This window comes from Rhinopithecus roxellana, chromosome 12, assembly GCF_007565055.1.
Source record: "Rhinopithecus roxellana isolate Shanxi Qingling chromosome 12, ASM756505v1, whole genome shotgun sequence".
NCBI lineage: Eukaryota > Metazoa > Chordata > Mammalia > Primates > Cercopithecidae > Rhinopithecus > Rhinopithecus roxellana.
The window spans coordinates 103910666-103933443 of record NC_044560.1 but is presented as its reverse complement, the minus strand read 5'-3'; the positions used below and the strand labels follow the sequence as shown (position 1 = coordinate 103933443).

The following is a 22778-nucleotide window of genomic DNA, read 5'->3' as shown; positions in this document are numbered from 1 at the left end:
AATGTAAATGGTTATCTAGGCCGGGTATGCTGGCTCACACCCGTAATCCTAGCACTTTGAGAGGCTGAGGCGGGTAGATCACCTGAGGTCAGGAGTTTGAAACCACCCTGGCGAACATGGTGAAACTCCATTTCTACTAAAAATATTTTCAAAATTAGCCAGGCATGGTGGTGGGCGCCTGTAATTCCAGCTACTTGGGAGGCTGAGGCAGGAGAATTGCTTGAACCTGGGATGTGGAGGTTGCAGTGAGCCGAGATTGCGCCACTGCACTCCAGCCTGGGCAAAAGCGAAACTCCGTCTCAAAAAAAAAAAAAGGTTATCTATAGGGGTAGGTAAGAGCAGGAATGGGAATGAATCAGAATTACCTCAGTAGGGATAACTTTTGATTTAGTTGTGATTTTTGATCCATGTAAATATTTTCATGTATTCGTAAAATGCAATTAAGTGAAAAAGATAAAAAAGCAAATACTAAGATTCAATATAAATAAAAATCCAAGGTATAACTGCACAGAAAAAAATAATTCAAGTGACTTTTGAGATCAGTATCCTAACTGTACACCCCAAAAGCGTTAATTATACAAAAGCCAATGAATCTGCAAAGACATTTTGAACTTTACTTCACAAGTTTGCCATTGGCAGTAGTATTAACGTATTCATTCTGAAGCTGTTTTGTATATATTGTAGGATACAGCAAATGAATAAATACAGATGTTGAGAACCAAGGTTTTCACTATGAAAGAAGGGGAGATTCAAATATAGACTGGGGAAAATTTAAGAACCTTGTGGTAATGAATTTGAATTCAAAGTATCAGGGTATACAGGCAGGTCCATTGAACCCAGTTTTTTGTTTTTTGTTTTTTTAGTTTCTTTCTTGAGTAGTTCTAACTATTTGCAAGGATTAATATTTCATGACTTTTATCCTCTTAGAGGCCTTCCAAGGAATCAAAAGAAAATTTTCCTATGAAGAAAAAAAAAACTCATTTTATTCTGCAATTACCATATGGGTACAGTGTCTTTGTAAGTCTAAGATACACTACAGGATCCTAGTGATTATGTTTTTCCTGCATCTAGCCATTTCATCATAACCTTAGTAATTATTTTATGATCAACTATTCCTAACTATGCTCTTAAAAAAAAAAAAAAAACCAGTAAGAAAATGATAAAATGGAAGAATCATGGAAGCACATAGAAGGATGATGCAATCAACAATAAAATATATCATCCTTCCGTTTTCTTACTGCATTGCCTAGGGTACTGCATCATCTTTCAAGAAAGTATAAATGATAACAGACACCATCTTTGTAGTCTGCTTTTCGCTTTCAATAAACACAGTTGAGAATTCAGATTTTTTTACTTTCTGCCTATAACGGAAAGAGGAAAAAAGTGATGAAAAGATATTTCACAATTAAATGAATCAGATTATGAATATAAAGAGTTAGTAGCACTCTTGATCCATGAAGTCCAGTAATTTTTTTTTTTTTTTTTGATAATGGGAATCTTTATCAGCACAGACCAAGACAACAGCCAATAGCCAAATGTGACTAATGAGCACTTGAGATGTGGCCATTGTAACCAAAAAACTGAATTTTTATTTTACTTAATTTTAATTAATTTGAATTTTAAATTTAAGATAATAGCCACATGTGGTTAATGGCTACCACATTGGATAGCGCAGAAAGACACTCATGATGATGGTGAAATGAGCGCACAAATTAAATCTCAGGTCATGAGCCTTCAGATGAAAATATCCTAGATGAATTTTCTCAAAATCAACAATCAATGAATACACAGAAATTAACTCAAAATGGATCAATGACCTAAATATAAGAGCTAAAATCATGAAATCCCTAGAAGGAAACATAGGTATAAATCTTCAAGACCTTGTATCTGGCAATGGATTCTTAGGTATGACACCAAAAACAAAAGCAACAAAACGTATAGTCATAAATGACTAGGGGTTTGGGAGGGGAGAATGAAAGCATTATTGCTTAATGGGTACAGAGTTTCTGTTTGGGGTGATGAAAAAGTTTTAGAAAGAATAGTGATGGTTACCTAACAGTGAATGTAATCAATGTCACTGAAAAGTATACACATAAGAATTGTTATATGGCAAATTTTATTAAATATATTTAGTTTACCACAATAAAACAAGATTGCTAGAATAAAAGGTCTCTAAATTCTATTTCCTCTTCTACTCCTGCAAGTTTTTTAACTTCTTGAGGTCAGAGGCCAGGAGAAAAAAAAACCCTGAAGACACCAGAAATAGGTTCTGAAAGCAGCGATTCTGTAATGGTTTATCTTTGTATCGCTGTAAGCCCTAGAAGAGACCATGCCAATGGAGGAAGAAAATACATGCATCTAAACTTAGTGAACATTAAAAAACGGTTGACTGATAAGAACGAGGAAAAATAAAGATTCCATGAGTGAACACTATACTTGTAAGAACAAAAAGCAAATAGGATATTCCTATCCAGTCAGTCATTCAACAGGAAGGACTTCATGATATAGTAATTTGCAACAAGAACCTGGATAATCCCATTGCTCTAAGAGGACATGTGGCGGTATTCTTAAATCTCTTACAATCTGTGTGCATCAAGATTTGCTTAATATAAAGAGAATTGCTGTGTTTAAATTCTGATTAAACTTTCCAATAAAATTGTTTTTCACTATCCCTTATTCTTAGATCTGTCGATTATTTGCAAAAATTACTTAAAAATATAAACAGTAAACTGCATCCACTGGCCCTAGATGGTAAACGGTGATGACTGCTTGTTCTGGTATACTGAAGGTTAATATATTTCCTTCGTACTATCTGCTTGATGCAATAACACCCCAGCAGCAATCAGCACTACTTGTCTCCGTATCTCGGTTTCTAAGCATTTCTTATTTTATAAGGCTCTTGGAAGAAATAGTCAATTTCAGGACTAAGGCAAACTACAAGGCAAGCCTGGAACATCCTGCGCCAGAAAGCAAAGTAATGATCAAATAATGAAAAACGAATGCACAGGCCAGGCACAGTGGCTCATGCCTGTAATCCCAGCACTTTGGGAGGCCGAGGCAGGTGGATCACCTGAGGTCAGGAGTTCAAGACCAGCCTGGCCAACATGGTGAAACCTCGTTTCTACTAAAAATACAAGAAAGTAGCCTGGCGTGGTGGCAGGGGCCTGTAATTCCAACTACTTGGGAGGCTGAGGCAGGAGAGTCACTTGAACCCAGGAGGCAGAGGTTGCAGTGAGCCAAGATCATGCCACCGTACTCCAGCCTAGGCAACAAGAGCAAAACTCCATCTCAAAAAAGAATGCATGCTTGAGCCAGCTTTAAGGGGCTCCCATTGGCCAAATTTAAAACAATTTGAACATCAAAAGGAATGACAGAAATCACATCACTCTCAATTTGAAACAACAAAAAAAATGAGTTTACTGTAAAACTAAAGGAGTAGGGCCTCTAGAGTTCCTGTTCATCGGAAAACATAAACTAATAAATGCATCATTAGAAAATCACTAATTAGCAAACACCAATATAACTGATTTAAGCAAGGATCGTCCATGGCAATAGGCTTTTGAGGAACAGGATATTTGCACTGTCTTCAAGTACTATACCATTTAAAGGGACCTTTATGATGGAGAGACCTGGCACCTTAAACTAGTGGCTAGCAACACTAATAATGGGACAACATGACATTATGTGTCTCCTGATGTGATGCAATGAAAAGTCATCATCATCTATGTAATCAGGTGCACGCATGTATGTGTGTGTGTGTGTGTTTCAGAGACGGGACCTTACCACTATGTTGCCCAGACTGGACTCCACCTCTAGGGCTCAAGCAATCCTCCTGCCTCAGCCTTCAGAGCTTTCAGAGTAATTGGGACTACAGGCATGTGCCACCAACCAGCTATCTATATAACATTCTTCCCAAAAATGTTTGTTTCTTCATGATTACGTTCATTAGACATCTCCAAATGGTAGGACATTCTACAAGAAAACTAATCGGCCGGGCGCGGTGGCTCAAGCCTGTAATCCCAGCACTTTGGGAGGCCGAGACGGGCGGATCACGAGGTCAGGAGATCAAGACCATCCTGGCTAACACGGTGAAACCCCGTCTCTACTAAAAATACAAAAAAACTAGCCGGGCGAGGTGGCGGGCGCCTGTAGTCCCAGCTACTCGGGAGCCTGAGGCAGGAGAATGGCGTAAACCCGGGAGGCGGAGCTTGCAGTGAGCTGAGATCCGGCCACTGCACTCCAGACCGGGCGACAGAGCGAGACTCCGCTTCAAAAAAAAAAAAAAAAGAAAACTAATCTAACGCTTCAAAAATGCCAATTTCATAAAGACAGAAGGTGGCGGGGAGTAATTTTAGATGAAAGAAGATTAAGGAGATAAGAGAGCCAAATGCCATGGTAATCTTTGACTGGCTCTTGCATTGAAAGAAAGTTATAAAGGACATTTTTGGAAAAACTGAGAAAATGTACATATGGTACATGTCAATGTTAATTTCTTGAGTGTGAAAAAAGATATGGTTATGTAGAAGAATGACCTTGATGTAAAATGATATGTGCTTCAGCATTACTGATGTGGTGATGTCTGCAATTCACTTCTGAATGGTTCCACAGAGGGAAAGGGGGAAAAAAAACAAAGAATATATACAGAGTAAAGCAAATGAGACAAAACGTTAATTGATTACTCTAAACAGTGTTCATCATATTGTTCTTTCACCTTTCCTGTAGTTTTATAATTTTTCAAATAAACAGTTGTAGTGTAGTTTAAGGGTGAAAAACTGCATATGACAGGCTAAAAAGATTGAGACTTATCAATGTAGAGATTAAGGCAAGTGATACAAGCTAAAAGGTTTTTAAACTCAAAATGAAAACAACAGGTGGAAAAACAAAATCAAGCAGTTATGGCCAAATCACAAATTCCACGCACCTTCTTCCCCCTTTCCCTCCAGCGTTTTGGGTCCATTACATCTTTCTTTCCAATCTAGAGAAGCTTAACACAATCAAAATGGGTTTTTCCTCCTTGAAATACTGTTTTATGTTTATTGACAACTTCCGAAGGACTAAAATCAAAGTTGTCTCTTCTTATGGCACATTACCGGCACAATACTAAGTGCCAACAACAACAACAACAACAAGTTTATCTAAAATAAAATATCACTTACAAGTAATGAGTTCTGAAAACTCACCCACCTACAAAATGGAATTGTGCCTCTGGTTATACAAGCCAACATATTCTTACAACTATGCCTTTCTTAAAAAATAAGTAACTCCAACATTAGAAAGAACAAATATACTCTTTTCAATAAATTACCTATAATTAATAAATTTAGAAAAAGCATTTCTAAAATTCAACACCCACTCATAAAAACTCATAGCAAATTTGAAATATAAGGAAATTTCCTTAATCTGATAAAAAGCAAATACAAAAATTACTCACAGTAAATATCACACTTAATGGTAAATGTTTAAAAGTTGACCCCTGAGGCCCACTACTACCGCTTGAGCTGGCCAGTATCAGAAGCAAGAAAAAAAAAGAAACGGCATACGGACTGGAAAGGATAAAATAAAGGCAAACTTGAGGAACCACAACTAAAACTACATTACCATACACCAGGTATCAAGATAACTTACAAAGTCATAATGATTTAGACAGTGTAGGTTTGCTGCAAGAATAGACAAGCCAATAGAACAGTCAAGAAACTGATCCACTTACACAGTCACCTGATTTATGACAAAGATGACAATGCAGTGGAGACATGACACTCTTTCCAATAAATACTGATGGGGCAACTAGGTATCCACACAGTAAAAAACGAAACTTGACCTCAATTCCCCCCATATACAAAGCCAATTCCAGGTAGAATGTAGATTTTCAACGTGAAAAGCAAAGCAATAAAGCTTCTATTAGACAATATAAGAGGATATCTTCAGAAGAGTAGTAAGAAAGACCTCTTAAAAACAAGACAAAAAACACTAACCATGAAGGAAACAATTGTTAAAATTAAGAATGTCTGTTCATCAAAGGACAGACACCATTGTAAGTGCTCCAAGTCAAGCCACAGATCAGGGAAGAAACTTACAATATATAACTGGAAAGGCAGTCACTACTATGAATCAATTAGAATATAACTAACATCCCAATAGAAAATAGTTAAGAGACGAGCAGGTATTTCACAAAAATAAAACACAAAAATCCAAGTAGCCAACAAACATTTGAAAAGGTCATCAACCTCATTACTCATCACTAGATAGGCCAGCAAATATGAAAAGACACATGGTGGTAAAGACTGAAGTAGGGAGAACTTCAGTTCACTGCTAGCAAGTGGTAAACTGGTATAACCACCTTAGAAAAAGCATTGTAAGTGGAACTGAAAATACAAAGGCACCATGAGAAAGTTCCAGGAGAAACTAGAAACAAACTGTTCATCTGAAAAATAAACATTATTAATGAAAATCCTAAGTTTGGATCTGTAAACATCAATCACAATGCATGGCACACAGAGTTGCTCCCTACAAAGTAATTCCATCTGTCCATTTCTTCACATATGTATGACAAATGGATATAATTTAAGATCAGCCTCAAAACACATTCCAATGGTTTCCCATCTCACAAATACAAAAACCAAAACTCTTACAATGATCTGGTACTGCTCTCATACTGGTTAGAAAGCTCTTCTCCAAAATATCCTCCATATATTCACACAGGTCACTCCTCACTTATTTCAAGTTTCTGCTCAAATGGAACCTAACTGAGAAGCCCTCTCTGATGGCTTACAGAAGACACCATTACTGCACTCACATCCCACATTCTCTACAGTCCTCTTACCTTCCTGTTTTTCTACTTAGCCTTACCTACCAAACACCCAAGGTAAGGCTATGTAACTGCAGGCCTTCACCCCTAGAGTGTAACCATGAAAAGTAAGGACTTTCTGTATTTTGTTCATTACTGCACACTCAGCAGAACATGCCTGGTATGTAGTAGATACTCACTAAATATTTGTTGCATAAATTCTATGGCATGGATTCCAGGCTTAGAAAGAATAGTTGTTATATGGCCTATGTGGCTGACAGTTCCTTAAACTATGTGCAGTTTAGTTTATCATAAGAAATGAAAATCCTCCATTAAGTTAAATTAGCTATTCTGCTTTATAAAAAATTTAAAATATTTACTCTTAATGCATTTAATTCCCCAAGGCTCTATATCAGGAAATATAAGCTATTCCAAAATTCCAAGTGAGAATTACATGAGGCACTCAATTATAAATATATTATCCTAATGAATTTTCTAATCTTACTATTATCCTGCAAATAAGCCTATAAAAATGATACTGGATATACCACTTTTTAAAATATTACAATAAAATCTCGGTATTCTGCTAACAAAAGCTAATAGTATCTAGAGATACAAAATACAGATATCTCAGAAACATCACCTTAGCCAAGAAACCAAAATTTCAACATAATGCAATTCTTAGAATCAGATTTAACAAGATCTTAGTACAAGGAAACCTCCCTGAACAGCCCAAGACACTCCACAACAGTCCTAGACCACACATTTTATGGCATAGGTCACAGTCTAGACAGGTTAAGCTTCCATTTTTCCAACAAATATTTTACTGTTGTTAGTAAAAACGATTTAGTTAAAAGAAAGAAAAAAAAAGGATGATCTGAATTTCTCTCCTCTCCCTGTATCTTGTAACAAATGAAGATTAAATAAAACCTTTGAGGGGGAAAAAAGGGAATCAACTGGAAGATGGCTGTTTGAATAAATTATATATATCAGCTCTGAGATAACCAAGAAATAAACCTGCCTAATTGGCGTTCAAACCAGCCAAGAGCCGCTTTTCAGGCTCAGAAAGTGTTTTGCAATTAAAATAACATTCCAATTTTCGTTAAAATTAAAATAAGTTTTATCAATAGCTTTTCTTGGGAAAAAAAAAAAAAATCCCATCCAATTCTACAAACTTTTAGGTAAAATAATAAAATTGTGTACTTTTAAAACAACAGTGTTTTCCTATATAAAATGTGTAAATACTTATATAAACATAACTGGAACCACCCTATACATACTGTCCTAGTTTTCAATGCCTACATAATAGCTCCTGATTCATTTAACCAATCCCCTAATGTCAGACTTTTAGTTTTTCTCATTATTATAAACAAAGCTGCAGGGAATGTTTCTCACGTTTTTCTGCTAGATCAAAATAGAAACCAACCGAAGTTTTAACTAAAACAAATTGTTTTGGAAATGTTTCACCATTGACTCTATAAGTGAAAGCAATGTTAAAATATTTGATCCTAACCACTGACTACAGATGTTGTCAGTTAGAGGTCGTGGCTTGTTCATGCCCCTTGTCTGTCCTCTTCCTCAGTTTGCCAATTTTTTGTTCTTTTTATTCCATGTTCCAGAGAATATACAATAAAAAAACAGAGAGAGGGTAAAAACTTGTTACACTCCTTAGCTCAATTTGGAAAAAAAGAAAGAACAAAACTAATGAGCAACATTTAAGCCACATTACCTACCAGCCCCTCTCAATCAAGGCTCCCAGAGATTATGCCATAAGCCTAAGGCACCCACTGTATGTAAGGAACTCATTTCTCTCTCTGCATCTAGAGCCAACTAGGTAGGTACCCTCCCAGGGGAAACTGAAAACAGTCATTCAAATCATTTTCTGCAGAGTTTAACTCTGTCTCACAAAACCCATGTAGGGAAAGGCCAAGAGCTTAAAAGCATGTTTGATTCAACTTACATAAAGGAATACTAAGTGCCACATATAAAGCTACTATGACATTTTCCCCTTCTACACTCAGATGTCACTACGCTTCTACTTTACTAGAACTCACTGTACTCCCACAACTGGGCTGGCTTTAAAGCCTAAATAAAGTGCTTCACAAAAAATTTTCACTGCCGATTTACTGGGTAGTTTTCCTGTACGACACTATAATTACAGTGCAGCTATCTAATCAGTTTATTTTGTGGCCTTGAGGGCCTCCTGTCCACTGAGGCAGATGCTTCTATTAAATAAAGATAGATTAAATACTTACACGCTTTTTCCTGAACTGGGGATAACTTTACATACCCATGATAGATATACACGTGGTTATTTTGTGTGCCAAATTAACATTAACACAACAAAGAAAAATAATTTAGTAGCACAGTGTCTACAGAAAACAGTCATTCAGTTTGCCACAAGGCTGCAACTGAAAAAGCAGTTACTCTCTCTTCCAATGTAACTCAACAAGATACCAGAAAGCTGTTCAGAGCACCCCAAAAAGTATCCTTTGCATTTCAGTCACACTAACATCAGAATAAAACTAAGGATATCTTTTTAATACGCCAAATTGTAGAAAATATATCAGGTCAGCATTATGCACATATTATACACTGAAGTGAAATTACCCCACTGCAGCAGAGGAAAGGCAATAGAAACACCATCCTCTGAGGGTCTGTGTCACATTCTCTGAAAGAATAAAAAATGCCAAGTTTTGGCAAAAGGAGTAAGATTTCATGAGGGGCTGTTTTTTCTTTCTTTTCTTTCTCTTTTAAAAAAAAAAATGTATTAATGTCTTATAATTTAAAGAGGCCAAACTAGTTAAGTTAAATATATATGTGTGTGTGTGTGTGTGTGTGTGTGTGTGTGTGTATATATATATATATATATATTTTTTTTTTTTTTTTTCCTAGGACAGGGTCTCACTCTGTCGCCCAGGGTGAAGTGCAGTGCCATGACCATGGCCCACTGCAGCCTCAAACTCCTGGGCTCAAGTGATTCTCCCACCTCAGTCTCCCAAGTACGTGGGACTACAGGCGTGCACCACCATGGCCTGGCTAATTTTTTGTATTTTTTTGTATAGACGGGGGTCTCCCTATGTTGCCCAGGCTGGTCTCGAACTCCTTGGCTTCAAGCAATTCCACAACCTTGACATCCCAAGCAGCTGGGATTACAGGTTTGAGTCACCATGCTAGCCACTGGATTTTTAAATCTTCATCTTGCAAACAGGCTTCCAAACCTAACAGTTGCGTTATTAGAGAAAAATGGCTGAGAAATGGAAATCCAACCTATAAAATAAACCAATCAGAACAAAGAATGATTCCCGCAGTTGATCCCAACAGGTAGTTTCCAAGCAAACGAGTGTTTTTTAAGTTCTATTAAAACCCCCATCTAGTTGAAATGAGTATATTTTTGTATCTATGTAAACAGCCGTTCTTATACAGGAACGTTCAATTAAAAAGTTAAGAACTTTTAAACTGCTTATAGTGTTGAAGCAACTTCCTAACCCTTTATAATCCATGATGCTCTTCCATAAATGACATAAAATATTTTAAGCAAATTAAATACTGCTTTTCAAAGTAATAATTTCAAGACACTTGAGGGGACAGAATCAATCTGAAAGACCACAGAATCCACAGAAAAATCAGATTTAATAATAAAACTATTTCTTAAATCGGGAATACTTCTTTATATAAAGTCCCACTAGGAAACACAAAATTTTGTACCCTCTTCACCAGTAGTTTAAAACTCATTTATTATACGATGAAATTAAAATTTGTAAAAATGAGCCAGGTTCAGTGACTCACGCCTATAATCCCAACACTTTGGGAAGTGAGGTGGTGGGGAGGCGAGGGGGAGGATCGCTCGAGGCCAGAAGTTCGAGATTAGCCTGGGCAACATAGTGAGACTCTGTCTCCTTTTTTTTTAATGTTTAAATGGCATTATATTGTTACAAATATTAAATAACCAAATACTGCACAGGAAGTATTATGACAAAGGCAGTAAAACTTTTCCGTGCAATCAAATAAAGAGCAACAAACAGCATACATTTTAAGGAATGTTTAGGATATTACAAGCTACAAATATTAAGGCTAACGCTTCCGTTGACAGCGTGCTGCCCCCGCCCCCAAATTCCCACGCGCTGCCGCACGCCTTCAGCTCAGAACCCCCTTCTCTGGACAGGCGAACAGGCTGTACACCCCTCACTCCGCTGCGAGGTCAAAGGGCTGCAGACAAAGACAACAGAAACACGTGACAAAAGTTTTCCCCCGTTCCCTCCGGGGGCCCGGGCAGCCGGGCCTAGGCCACGCGGGGCAGCGGGCCGGAGCACAGGCAGGGGCGGCCCGCCGGGCGGAGGCGGAAGCGGCGCGGGGGCTGCCAGTTACCTTTTCCTGCTCCTCGCGCAGACGCGCCACGTCCGGGGCGCGCAGCGGAACCGGGACCGGGGCCGGGGCCGAGGCCGAGGCCAAGGCCGAAGGGGGCGAGGGCTCGGGGGGCGTCTCCCCTGTGGGAGCCTCCATGACTGGGCCGTGGGCCTCAGTGCGGCGAGTGAGTCCTGAACAAGCGCCTGCGCAGGCGGCGCGGTCGGCGGCTACCCAGCGCCCGCGCGCCCGCCTTCAGGCACCGCGCGCCCCGCGCCCAGGAGGCCGCGCCCGCCGCCGCCGCTGCTCGCTTCCGCGCCACCCGCGGCCGCATCTCACACGCGCATGCCCCCGCCGCCGCCGCCGCCCCGCAGCGGGCTCCCAGTAGCAGGCCGGCCGCCAGGTACCGAGACGCCTCTCCGGTGCGGGCCCAGCCAGGCGTCCCGTAGCGGCCGCGCCTCCTCCGCGCCTCCCCACAGGCCCCGCCCCGCGCGGCACGCCGGAAGCAAGCGCGCCGGCCCCGCCCCAAGCAAGCACGCCGGCCCCGCCTCCGACACGCCCAGTCTGCGCAGGCCCCGCCCCCGGGAGAGAGACAGGTGCGGACCGCGTGGCTGGGGTTGGAGGTGGTTGCCGCTGGGCTGCGTTTGTATGCCTCTGCAAGCTTACATTTTATACCGATATTTCTTTCTTTTTTTTGAGATTAAGTATATGAAAGCACTAAATATAGGCTTTGGAACCTTAAAAATAAAAAAGCTTACGTTCTAGAGAAGCACCACGCCTAGGAAGCGCTCGGCCACAAGAGCCGCGTGTCGCCTTGAGTGCCCCATCTCCCTCCCTGTTGTTTGGCGCTGCATCTGTATCTAGGAGCTTAATTCATGTACTAGAGCTGTTTCATAAGCACATTTAATTTTAGCAAATTCAACTCTTTTCTGTGCCTTTTTAGAGGGTTGAAATATACAATTATATTTTGCATATTCATTAATTACTGTACACATTATATTTTCATATAAATTAAGCTACTATACTAATTTTAATATGCTGCTATGAATGGACTAAGAAATATTCCAAGGATAACTTTGCCCCCACTTTTCTTTTTTCTTTTTTTTTTTTTTTAAGAGACCGAGTCATGGTCCGTCGCCCAGGCTGAAGTGCAGTAGTACCGTCGTTTCTCACTGCAGCCTCAAACTCCTAGACTCAAGCGATCTTCCCATCTCAGCCTCAGGAGTAGCTGGGACCACTGGCCCGCACCAACACATCCTGTTAATTTTTCTATTTTTCGTAGAGGCGGGGTCTTGCTATGTTGCCCAGGCTGGTCTTGACATTAAGCGAGCCTCCTGTCTTGGCTTCCCTGAAGTGCTCGGATTAAAGGTGTGAGCCACCACGCCTGGCCGGTCTGATTATTTTAGAACTCCTGTGCCCACTTGCTCCTACAGCCCTTTGCACAGCCTCCTATTAACCTGACTGCAGTGGCTAGCAGCAAAAATGGGTCCTGTTCGTTCCACATTATACAAACAGGTCTAGGCAGAGAGATGCCTGCAGAGTCACAGCCTAGTGTGCCTGCTTGCTCTGCTTCTCTTCCCTCACTCCTGCCCAGCTCCGAAGTCCAGATCCACCCTTTTTTCCCTTTCTATGGCTTCAAAGGAAGAAAGCAAGGACAACTTGGGAAAAGATAAATGTTCATTCCTGCACATTTTTCCTCACTACACATCCAACCATCATCACCTCTGAACAGCCAGAACTTGACCATTCTTACCACCTCCTCTACCACCACCATCCTCTCTCCATCCCTGGCCACCTCAGCAACCATTGATCTGGTCTTGCTGCCCCAACTCTTGTCCCTAGTAATGGAGATTGGCAGCTGCCCACCCCACTTCCCCTCATTTGGGGGCTCAACCCCAGACCACATAGTCCTGTGCCTGTAGGAAGCTGACCCACACCCCAGCTCCAGGCAAAGGGGGTGATGCATCTCCCTTGTAAGTAGTTGGTTCAAAAATGGGCGTGTGATGTCGTCCAAATAGGGATTTCCCGGAGGCTTCTGAGAAGGTTTTTGTTTCTTTGTTTTGTTTTGTTCTGTTACCCAGGCTGAAGTGCAATGGTGCCATCTTGGCTCACTGCAACGTCTGCCTCCTGGGTTCAAGCGATTCTCCTGCCTCAGCCTCCCGAGTAGCTGGGACTACAGGCGCATGCCAACACGCCTGGCTAATTTTTGTATTTTTAGTAGAAACAGGGTTTCACCATGTTGGCGAAGCTGGTCTCGAACTCCTAGCCTCAAGTGATCCACCCGCCTCGGCCTCCACAAAGTGCTGGGATTACAGGCATGAGCCACCATGCCCTGCCTGAGAAGATTCTCCTTCATTCTTCGAAAGTGCTCCCATAAGGAATCAGTCTATCCCCTTGGCCAGGAAGTGCCAATCAGGTAGCCCCGTGGGTATCAGACAGCCCCCCCCCCCACCAAGACCACCTAGACACTCCAGTACTCAGAATGAAGTGCAATCTGCGGTCAGCAGAGCTGAGAACAGAACCCAAGTCCTTGACAGCATCACAGAACTTGATCCAGGGCTGAATCAACCAATTCTGAAGTCTGCATCACTTCTGAACTTCCCGTTTAAAAGGCCAGTAAATTTTCTGAATGACCAGGCCAATTTTCTATCACAAGCAGCCAAAGACATCTGATGCACACACCCCTAAACTATTCTCCAATCAGCAGCCTGGGTGAGCTTTTCAAAGGGGATCAGGTCATGTCAGTCTCCCTTCTTCGGCCCTCCATGGCTTCCCACAGCAACCAGAATCAAATCCAGACATCCTGCTAGATTTCGGCATCGTCGGACCCACCTTCCCCACCTCCAGCCAAGCCCCCTACCACTCAGGCCAACCACAAAAATTTCTCTCTTCTTCAGACACTCCAGACTAGTTCCTGCCTCAGGGCCTTTGCAGCTGCTGATCTCTCTATGCCTGCAATACTTCTCCCAGATCTTTCCATGGTTGCTTCCTTTCCATTACTCAGGCCTCAGTTCAAATAATAACAGGGCTTTCTTGAACTCCTGTCCACGAAAGCCCCTCCCCTCTCATCTAGGCACTCACCCTCACCTCACTTTTTAAATTTTCTTTGTAGCACTTATCACACTTTCAAATGATCAGCTTTGGCCGGGCACAGTGGATCATGCCTGTAATCCCAGCATTTTGGGAGGTGGAGGCAGGCGGATCATTTGAGGCCAGGAGTTTGAGACTAGCCTGGCCAACATAGTGAAACCCCATCTCCACTAAAAATACAAAAATTAGCCAGCGTGGTGGCACACACCTGTAATCCCAGATACTCAGGAGGCTGAGGCAGGAGAATCACTTACACCTGAGAGGCAGAGGTTGCAGTGAGCAGAGATCATGCCACTGCACTCCTGCCTAGGCAACAGAATGAGACTCCGTTTCAAAAAAACAAATTGGCCAGGTGCAGTGGCTCACGCCTGCAATCCCAGCACTTTGGGAGGCTGAAGCGGGCAAATCACCTCAGGTTGGGAGTTCGAGACCAGCCTGACCAACATGGAGAAACCCCATCTCTACTAAAAATACAAAATTAGCCAGGTGTCGTGGTGCATGCCTGTAATCCCAGCTACTGGGGAGGCTGAGGCAGGAGAATCACTTGAACCCTGGAGGTAGAGGTTGCGGTGAGCCGAGATCGTGCCATTGCACTCCATCCTGGGCAACAAGAGTGAAACTCCATCTCAGAAGAAAAAAAAAAAAAAGTAGGTCAAGCACAGTGGCTCATGTCTGTAATCCCAGCACTTTGGGAGGCCGAGGTGGGTGGATCACGAGGTCAGGAGATTGAGATCATCCTGGCTAACATGGTGAAACCCCATCTCTACTAAAAACACAAAAAATTAGCCGAGCGTGGTGGTGGGCACCTGTAATCCTAGCTACTTGGGAAGCTGAGGCAGGCGAATGGCATGAACTCGGGAGGTGGAACTCGCAGTGAGCCGAGATAGTGCCACTGCACTCCAGCCTGGGTGACAGAGCAAGACTCCGTCCCCCCCCCAAAAAAAGTAAATATTATTGTATTACCTTATTACTTTATTACTTATTATTGGTTAATCCCTTCTTCATGTGCCAGGTCCCCCCACTGCGAATGGGAGACAAGAGTTGACCAAGGCAAGCACCAGTCGTATTCATAGATGTTGGAGTCAACAGAGTGCCACTGACATGGTTTGGATATTGTTCCTTCAAAATCTCATGTTGAAATGTGATCCCCAATGTTGGAAGTGGAGCCTAGTGGGAGGTGTTTGGGTCTTGGGGGTGGATCCCTCACAAATGGTTTGCTACTCTTCCTGCAGTAATGAGTTCACATGAAAGCTGGTTGTTTAAAAGAGCCTGGCACCTCCTCCTTCCTCTCTTGCTCCCTTGCTCTTATTTCCACTTGCCATGTGATGTGCAGCTCCCCATTTGCCTTCCACCATGATTGGAAGCTTCCTGAGGCCTCACCAGAAACCCAGCAGACATTGGTGCCACATCCTTGTATGGCCTACAGAACTGTGAGCCAAATAAACCTCCTTTCTTTACAAATTACCCAGCCTTGACTGGGAGCAATAATTCACATCTGTAATCCCAGAACTTTGGGAGCCCAAAGCATGTGGATCTCCTGAGGTCAGGATTTTGAGATGAGCCTGGCCAATATGGTGAAACCCCATCTCTACTAAAGATACAAAAAAATTAGCCGGGCAAACCTCATGAGACATGAATAAACAGCCAGGAGAGTTCTTGATGAAAAAAGAGGTTGCTGGTTGTTGGTAAGAGAACAACAACAGGATAGATGCAAAAACAGCTGCCATGCCCCATTTCTCAGCCCTCACCCCACCATGGGGCTGCAGGAATAGCTTTCCTGGAATGGTTGGCTGGTTGCAAGGTAGGCAAGATGATCCTTGTCCTCCAAAAATTGGGGAATTTTTGAGTCCTGAGGGATTAGCATGGACTCCTGTATTGGTTTCAGCCCTCTTCTGCTTCCTATGGCAGCATCCATCAGGAGATTTGAAAGGAAAGAACACCTTTTTGGAGCCAGAAATTTAAAGATATCATTTCCAAGTCACTGGTTGCCTATAAAGATTATGAAACAAAAACTTCAGTAACCACATGCAATAAGGACTACACACTTTGCAAACATAGTTTGGAAAAGTCTCTAAACAAACAGATGGCCGCAACCCTCAACAAGCAAAAATCAGTAATCCCTGAAGAGGAGGAAAATCTGATTTTCAGTTACCACAATGATGCCAAGTGCTCAACAAAATATTATAAAGCATACAAAGAAAAAGGAAAGTATAACCCATTCACAGGGGGAGAAAAAGAATTGGATAGGAGCCGTCCCCATGGAAGCCCTTACATTGGAAACGTTAGTCAAAGACATTAAATCAACTGTCTTATGCCCAATGAGCTAAAGGAAACCAAAATAATGTATGAACAAATAGGGAAGGCCAACAAAGAGATAGTTTAATCTTATAAAAAGGAACAAAATAGAAATCCTGGAGCCAAAAAGTACAATAGCTGGAATTTAGAAATTCACTAGAGAGGTCAAAAAGCTGATCTGAAGAATCAGGAAGAAGAAAGAATCAGCAAACTTGAAGATAAGGCAATTGAAATTGTCCAGTTGTAAAGAGAGAAAAAAAAAGGAAAAATAGGCTGGCCATGGTGGCTCATGCCTGTAATCCCAGCATTTTGGAAGGCTGAGGTGGGTGGATCACTTGGATTCAGGAATTTGAGACCAGCCTGGCCAACATGGTGAAACCCCATCTCTACTAAAAATACAAAAATTAGCTGGGCATTGTGACGCGCCCTGTAATCCTAGCTACTGGGGAGGCTGAAGGCCAAGAATCACTTGAATCAAGAAGGAGGAGGTTGCAGTGAGCTGAGATCATTCCACTGCATTCCAGCCTGGGTAATAGAGTGAGACTCCATCTCAAAAAAAAGAAAAGGAAAAATGAGCAGAGCCTGATAGATCCATGTGATGCCATCAAGCATATATCAACATATGCATAGTAGAAGTTCCTGAAGGAGAAGAGGAACAGAAAGGGACAGAAAAGATATTTGAAGAAATAATGGCTGAAAACTTCCCAAATTTGATGAAAGATATGAACATACACATCCAAGAAGCTTAACAAATTCCAAGCAGGAGAAACTCAGAGATTCATACTGAGACTCATAGCCAGATTGTCAAAAATCAGAGACAGAAAGAGAATCTTGAAAGCAGCAAGAGAGGAACAACTTGTAAGGTACAAGGAGTCCTTGGTAACATTAATAGCCAAGTTTTCATCAGAAACCATAGAGGAGCTGGGTGCAGTGGCTCATGCCTGTAATTCCAGCACTTTGGGAGGCTGAGGTGGGCAGATCACCTGAGGTCAGGAGTTCGAGACCAGCCTGACCAACACGGCAAAACCCTGTTGTACTAAAAATACAAAAATTAGCCAGGCATGTTGGTGGGCACCTGTAATCCCACCTATTCAGGAGGCTGAGGCAGGAGAATCGCTTGAACCCGGGAGATGGAGGTTGCAGTGAGCTGAGATTGCGCCATTGCACTCCAGTCTGGGCACAAGAGCAAAACTCTGTCTTAAAAAAAAAAAAAAAAAAAAAAAAAAAAGGAAAAGAAAAGAAAAGAAACCATAGAGGCCCAGAGGCAGTGGAATAAGTACTGAAAAGAAAAAAAAAAAGACTGTCAACCAAGAATTTCCTATCAGACAAACTATCCTTCAGGAATAAAGGAGAAATTAAGACATTTTCAGATAAATAAATGCAGAGAAAACTCATTGCTGGGGGCCCTGCTCTACAAGAGCTGCTAAAGTGAATCCATCAGACTGAAATGAAAGGACACTTGATAGTAATTCAAAGCCATGATGAGAAAAAAAGAACACTGATAAAAATAGTAACTGCATACATTGGTAAATATAAAAGCCAGTACTATTGTAGGTTTGGTTTGTAATTCTTCGTTTTTCACCTATCATTTAAAGGGCAAATGCATGAAACAATAATTATAAATCTATGTTAATGGGCACAGAATGTATAAAGATATGATCTGAGACAATAACATAAAGAGGGAGGGACAGAGATGTATATGAGCAAAGTATTTGTATACTATTAAAACTATGTTGGTATTATTCAAATTAGGGTGTTATAAATTTAAGACGCTAGTTGTGATCCCCAAGGTAACCACTAAGAAAATAACTGAAAAATATACAGACAGGGAAAGAAAAAGGGAATCAAAATGATACACTAAAATATGTTAAATACCAAAAAAAGTAATAGTGGAGGAATTGAGGAACAAAATACAAAACATATACAGAAAAGCAAATGTTATTAAATAAATGGCAGAATTAAATCCTTTATTTTAATTACTTTAAATGTAAATGAACTAAACTGTCTAATTAAAGGGCAGAGATTGACGGAATGGATTTCTAAAAATTATTAATTTATATGCTGTCTACAAGAGACTTACTTTAGATCAAAAGATTTGAAAGGATGGAAAGCAAGAAAATAATATGGTCACGTTGGCTCATGCCTGTAATCCCAGCAGTTATGCTAGCAATCCCTTGGGAGGCCAAGGCAGGTGGATCACTTGAGCCCAGGATTCAAGACTATCCTGAGCAACATAGTGAGACCTGGTCTCCAAAAAAAAAAAAATAAGCCAGGTGTGGTGGCACATGCCTGTAGTCACAGCTACTTGGGAGGCTGAGGCAGGAGGATTGTTTGAGCCCAAGAGGTCGAAGCTGCGGTGAGCCATGAGCTCACCACTGCACTACAGCCTGGGCTACAGAGCAAGACCTCATGTCATAACAGAGAAGAAGAGATCTGAACAGTAGCATGTACGTACACATAAGAAAAACCATGTGGGATTATAGTGAGAAAGCAGCATCTGCAAGCCAAAGGGTAAGGCCTAAGAAAATATCAACCCCAATGACACCTTGATGTTGGACTTTCAGCCTCCAGAATTGTGAGAAAATAAATTTCTATTGTTTAAGCTACTCACTTCGTGGTAAAGTGTTATCATGGCCCTAGCAAACTAACATAGCAATAACTTAACTATCTGGGTTGGGTAACTAGAAAAAGAAGAGTAAACTAAAACCAAAGCTAGCAGAAAGAAGGAGTAAGGCTGGGCATGGTGACTGATGCTTGTAATCCCAGCACTTTGTGAGGCCAAGGCAGGTGGATCACCTAAGGTCAGGAGTTCAAGACCAGCCTCGCCAACATGGTGATACCCTGTCTCTTCTAATAGTACAAAAATTAGCCGAGCATGGTGGCAGGCACTTGTAATCCCAGCTACTTGGGAGACAGAGGCAGGAGAATCGCTGGAACCTGGGAGGCAGGAGGTTGCAGTGAGCCGAGATGGCACCACTGCACTCCAACCTGGGCGACAGAGCAAGACTCCATCTCAAAAAAAAAAAAAAAGAAAGAAAAAGAAAGAAGGAATAACAAAGATTAGCATGCAGAAATACAAAACAGAAAATAGAAAAATGATAGAGGAAATCAATGAAAATAAAAGTTGATTTTTTTTTTTTTAAGAGACCGAGTCTCCGTCTATTGCCTAGGCAGGAGTGCGGTGGCACAGTCTCGGCTCACTGCAACCTCTGCCTCCCAGATTCTAGCAATTCTCCTGCCTCAGCCTCCTGAGTAGCTGAGATTACAGGTGCATGCCACCACGTCCGGCTAATTTTTTTGAATTTTAGTAGAGACAGCGTTTCACCATGCTGCCCAGGCTGGTCTTGAACTCCTGAGCTCAGGCAATCCACCCGCCTCAGCCTCCAAAAATGCTAGGATTACAGGAGTGAGCCACCACGCCTAGTCAAAAGTTGATGTTTTTAAAGATCAACAAAATTGACTAAGAAAAAAAGAGAAGAGTCAAATTATTTAAATCAAAAATGAAAGTGAGACAGTACTGTTTTGCAGAAATAAATTGGATAATACTATAAACAATTGTACTCCAAAAAATTGGAAAACCTTAGATGAAATGTACAAATTTTTAGAAAAACACAAACTACCAAAACTGACTCAAGAAGAAATAGAAAATCTGATTGGATCTATAACAAGTAAGGATATTGAATCAGTAATCAAAAACTTTCCAACAAAAAAAAGCCCAGGAACAGATTATTTCAAGATGAATTCTACTAAACATTTAAAGAAGTAACACAAATCCTTCTCAAATTCTTCTGAAAAAATTGAAGAGAAAAGAACACATTCTCTCAGGCCAGCAAGACAAAGACACTGAGAGAAAAGAAAACTGCAGACCACTGTTCCTTATGAACATAGACACAAAAATTCTCAACAAAATAGTAACAAATTTGGCAGTATATTTTTTAGATTTTATACCATGAACAAGTGGAATTTATTCCAGAGACACAATGGTGATTCACCATATCAAAATAAATCGATGTAGGCCGGGCATGGTGGCTCACACCTGCAATCCCAGCACTTTGGAAGGGTGAGGCGGGTGGATCACCTGAGGTCAGGGGTTCGAGACCAGCCTGGCCAACATGATGAAATTCTGTTTCTACTAAAAATACAAAAAATTAGCTAGGTGTGGTGGTGGGCACCTGTAATCCCAGCTACTCAGGAGGCTGAGGCAGGAGAATTGCTTGAACCCGGGAGGCGGAGCTTGCAGTGAACTGAGATCATGCCACTGCATTTCAGCCTGGGCAACAAGAGGGAAACTCAGTCTCAAAAAAAAAAAAAAAAAAAAAAATAGAATGAAGGGGGAAAGCCACATAATAAGCTCAAATGGGCCTGACACGGTGGCTCACGCCTGTAATCCCAACACTTTGAGAGGCCGAGGCAGGTGAATCACCTGAGGTCAGGAATTCAAGACTAGCCTGACCATTATGGTGAAACCCCATCTCTAATAAAAATACAAAAATTAGCCAGTACGGTGGCAGACACCTGTAATCCCAGTTACTTGGGAGGCTGAGGCAGGAAAATCGCTTGAGCTCGGGAGGCAGAGATTGCAGTGAGCTGAGATCATGCCACTGCACTCCAGCCTGGGTGACAGACTAAGACTGTGTCTCAAATAATCATCATCATGATCATCATCATCATCATCATCATCTCAAATGATGCTGAAAAAGCATTTGACAATATCCAACATCAAGATAAAACACTTAGTAAAGTAGTAATAGAAACGAACGTCTTCAACATTATAAGGACCATATAAGAAAAGCCCATAACTAACGTAATCATGAAAGACTGAAGATTTTTGTCCTCTAAACTGGGAACAAGACAAGGATGCCCACTTTTACCACTACTATTTAGCATAGTACTAAGGGTTCTAGCCACAGCAATTAGGCAAGATAAAGAAATGAAAGGCAGTCAAGTTAGAAGACAAGAAGAAATATTATCTCTCTTGGTAGATGATATAATCTTATATGTAGAAAATCCTAATGAATACCACCCAACACACACACACACACAACTGTTAGAGCTAATAAATTCAGCAAAGCTGCAGGATACAAAATCAACACATGAGAATCAGTTTCTATGTAGTAGGATATGTATTTCTATATAGTAGGAAACAGCAATCTGAAAAGAAAATTGAGAAAACAATTCCATGTACAGTAGCATCAAGAATAAAATATTTAGTAAAAAATTTAACCAAGGACGAGCCAGATCTGTACATTGAAAACTACAAAACAGTGCCAAAAGAAATTAAACAGAAATATGTGGAAGAACATCTTGCGTTCATGGATTGGAAGACAATATTGTTAAGATGACGATTGTTATGGGCTGAATGTTTGTGTTCTTCCAAAACGCATATGTCTATGCCCTAACAGCCAAAGTGATTGTTTCTGGAGATAGGGCCCTTATGGAAGTAATTAATGTTGAATGAAGGTGGGGCCCTGGTTCAATAGGATTAGTGTCCCTATCCTGGCAGAGATACCCGAGAGCTTTCTCTCCCTCTGCATGCAAGGAAAGCCCATCCAAGGATATAATAAGAAGGTGGTCATGGACAAGCCAGGAAGAGAAACTTCATGAGAAACTGGCTTTTCCAACACCTACAGCTCTGGAAACTACACCTTAGTTTCCAGAGCTGTGAGGAATATCAGTTTCTATTGTTTAAGCCACCCTGTCATGGTATTTTGTTACAGTAGTTCAAGCAGACTAATACAACAATGTTCCCCAAAGCCATGTACTGATTCAGTGCAATTCCTATCCAATCCCAATGGCATTTTTTTTTTTTTTTTCAGAAGTAGCGAAACTGATCCTAAAATTTGTATGGAATTTCAAGAGACCCCCAAATAACCAAAATAACCGAAAAACAAGAACAAAGTTGGAGGTCTCATACTTTCTGATTTCAAAACTTAATACAAAGCTACAGTCATCAAAACACTATGAGGCCAGGCATGGTGGCTCATGCCTGTAATCCCAACACACTGGGATGCCAAGGCGGGTGGATCACTTGAGGTCAGGAATTCGAGGCCAACCTGGCCAACATGGTGAAACCCTGTCTGTACTAAACTACAAAAAAAAAAAAAAAAAAAAAAAAAGTTCGGCATGGTGGCAGCTAATAGTATCCCTAGCTACTACTTGGGAGGCTGAGGCACGAGAATCACTTGAATGTGGGAGGCAGAGGTTGCAGTGAGCCGAGATCGCACCACTGCACTCCAGCCTGGGGGACAGAGCAAGACTCTGTCTC

The 22778-nt window shown here is 41.4% G+C and overlaps 1 protein-coding gene across 2 annotated transcripts in view; it reads right to left on the bottom strand.

The window, feature by feature from the left end:
* The window catches only part of URI1 (URI1 prefoldin like chaperone), a 74118-nt gene extending 62506 nt beyond the window's left edge, over positions 1-11612 (bottom strand). Inside the window, exon 1 of one of the 2 annotated variants that reach the window (XM_010355783.2) lies at positions 11153-11612. In XM_010355783.2, coding sequence (XP_010354085.2) covers positions 11153-11287 — 135 coding nt within the window. In that variant the 5' untranslated portion in view covers positions 11288-11612. The remainder of the gene's footprint in view (positions 1-11152) is intronic. The other variant, XM_030912828.1, reaches the window with a different exon arrangement.
* Between the last annotated feature and the right edge of the window lie 11166 nt (positions 11613-22778).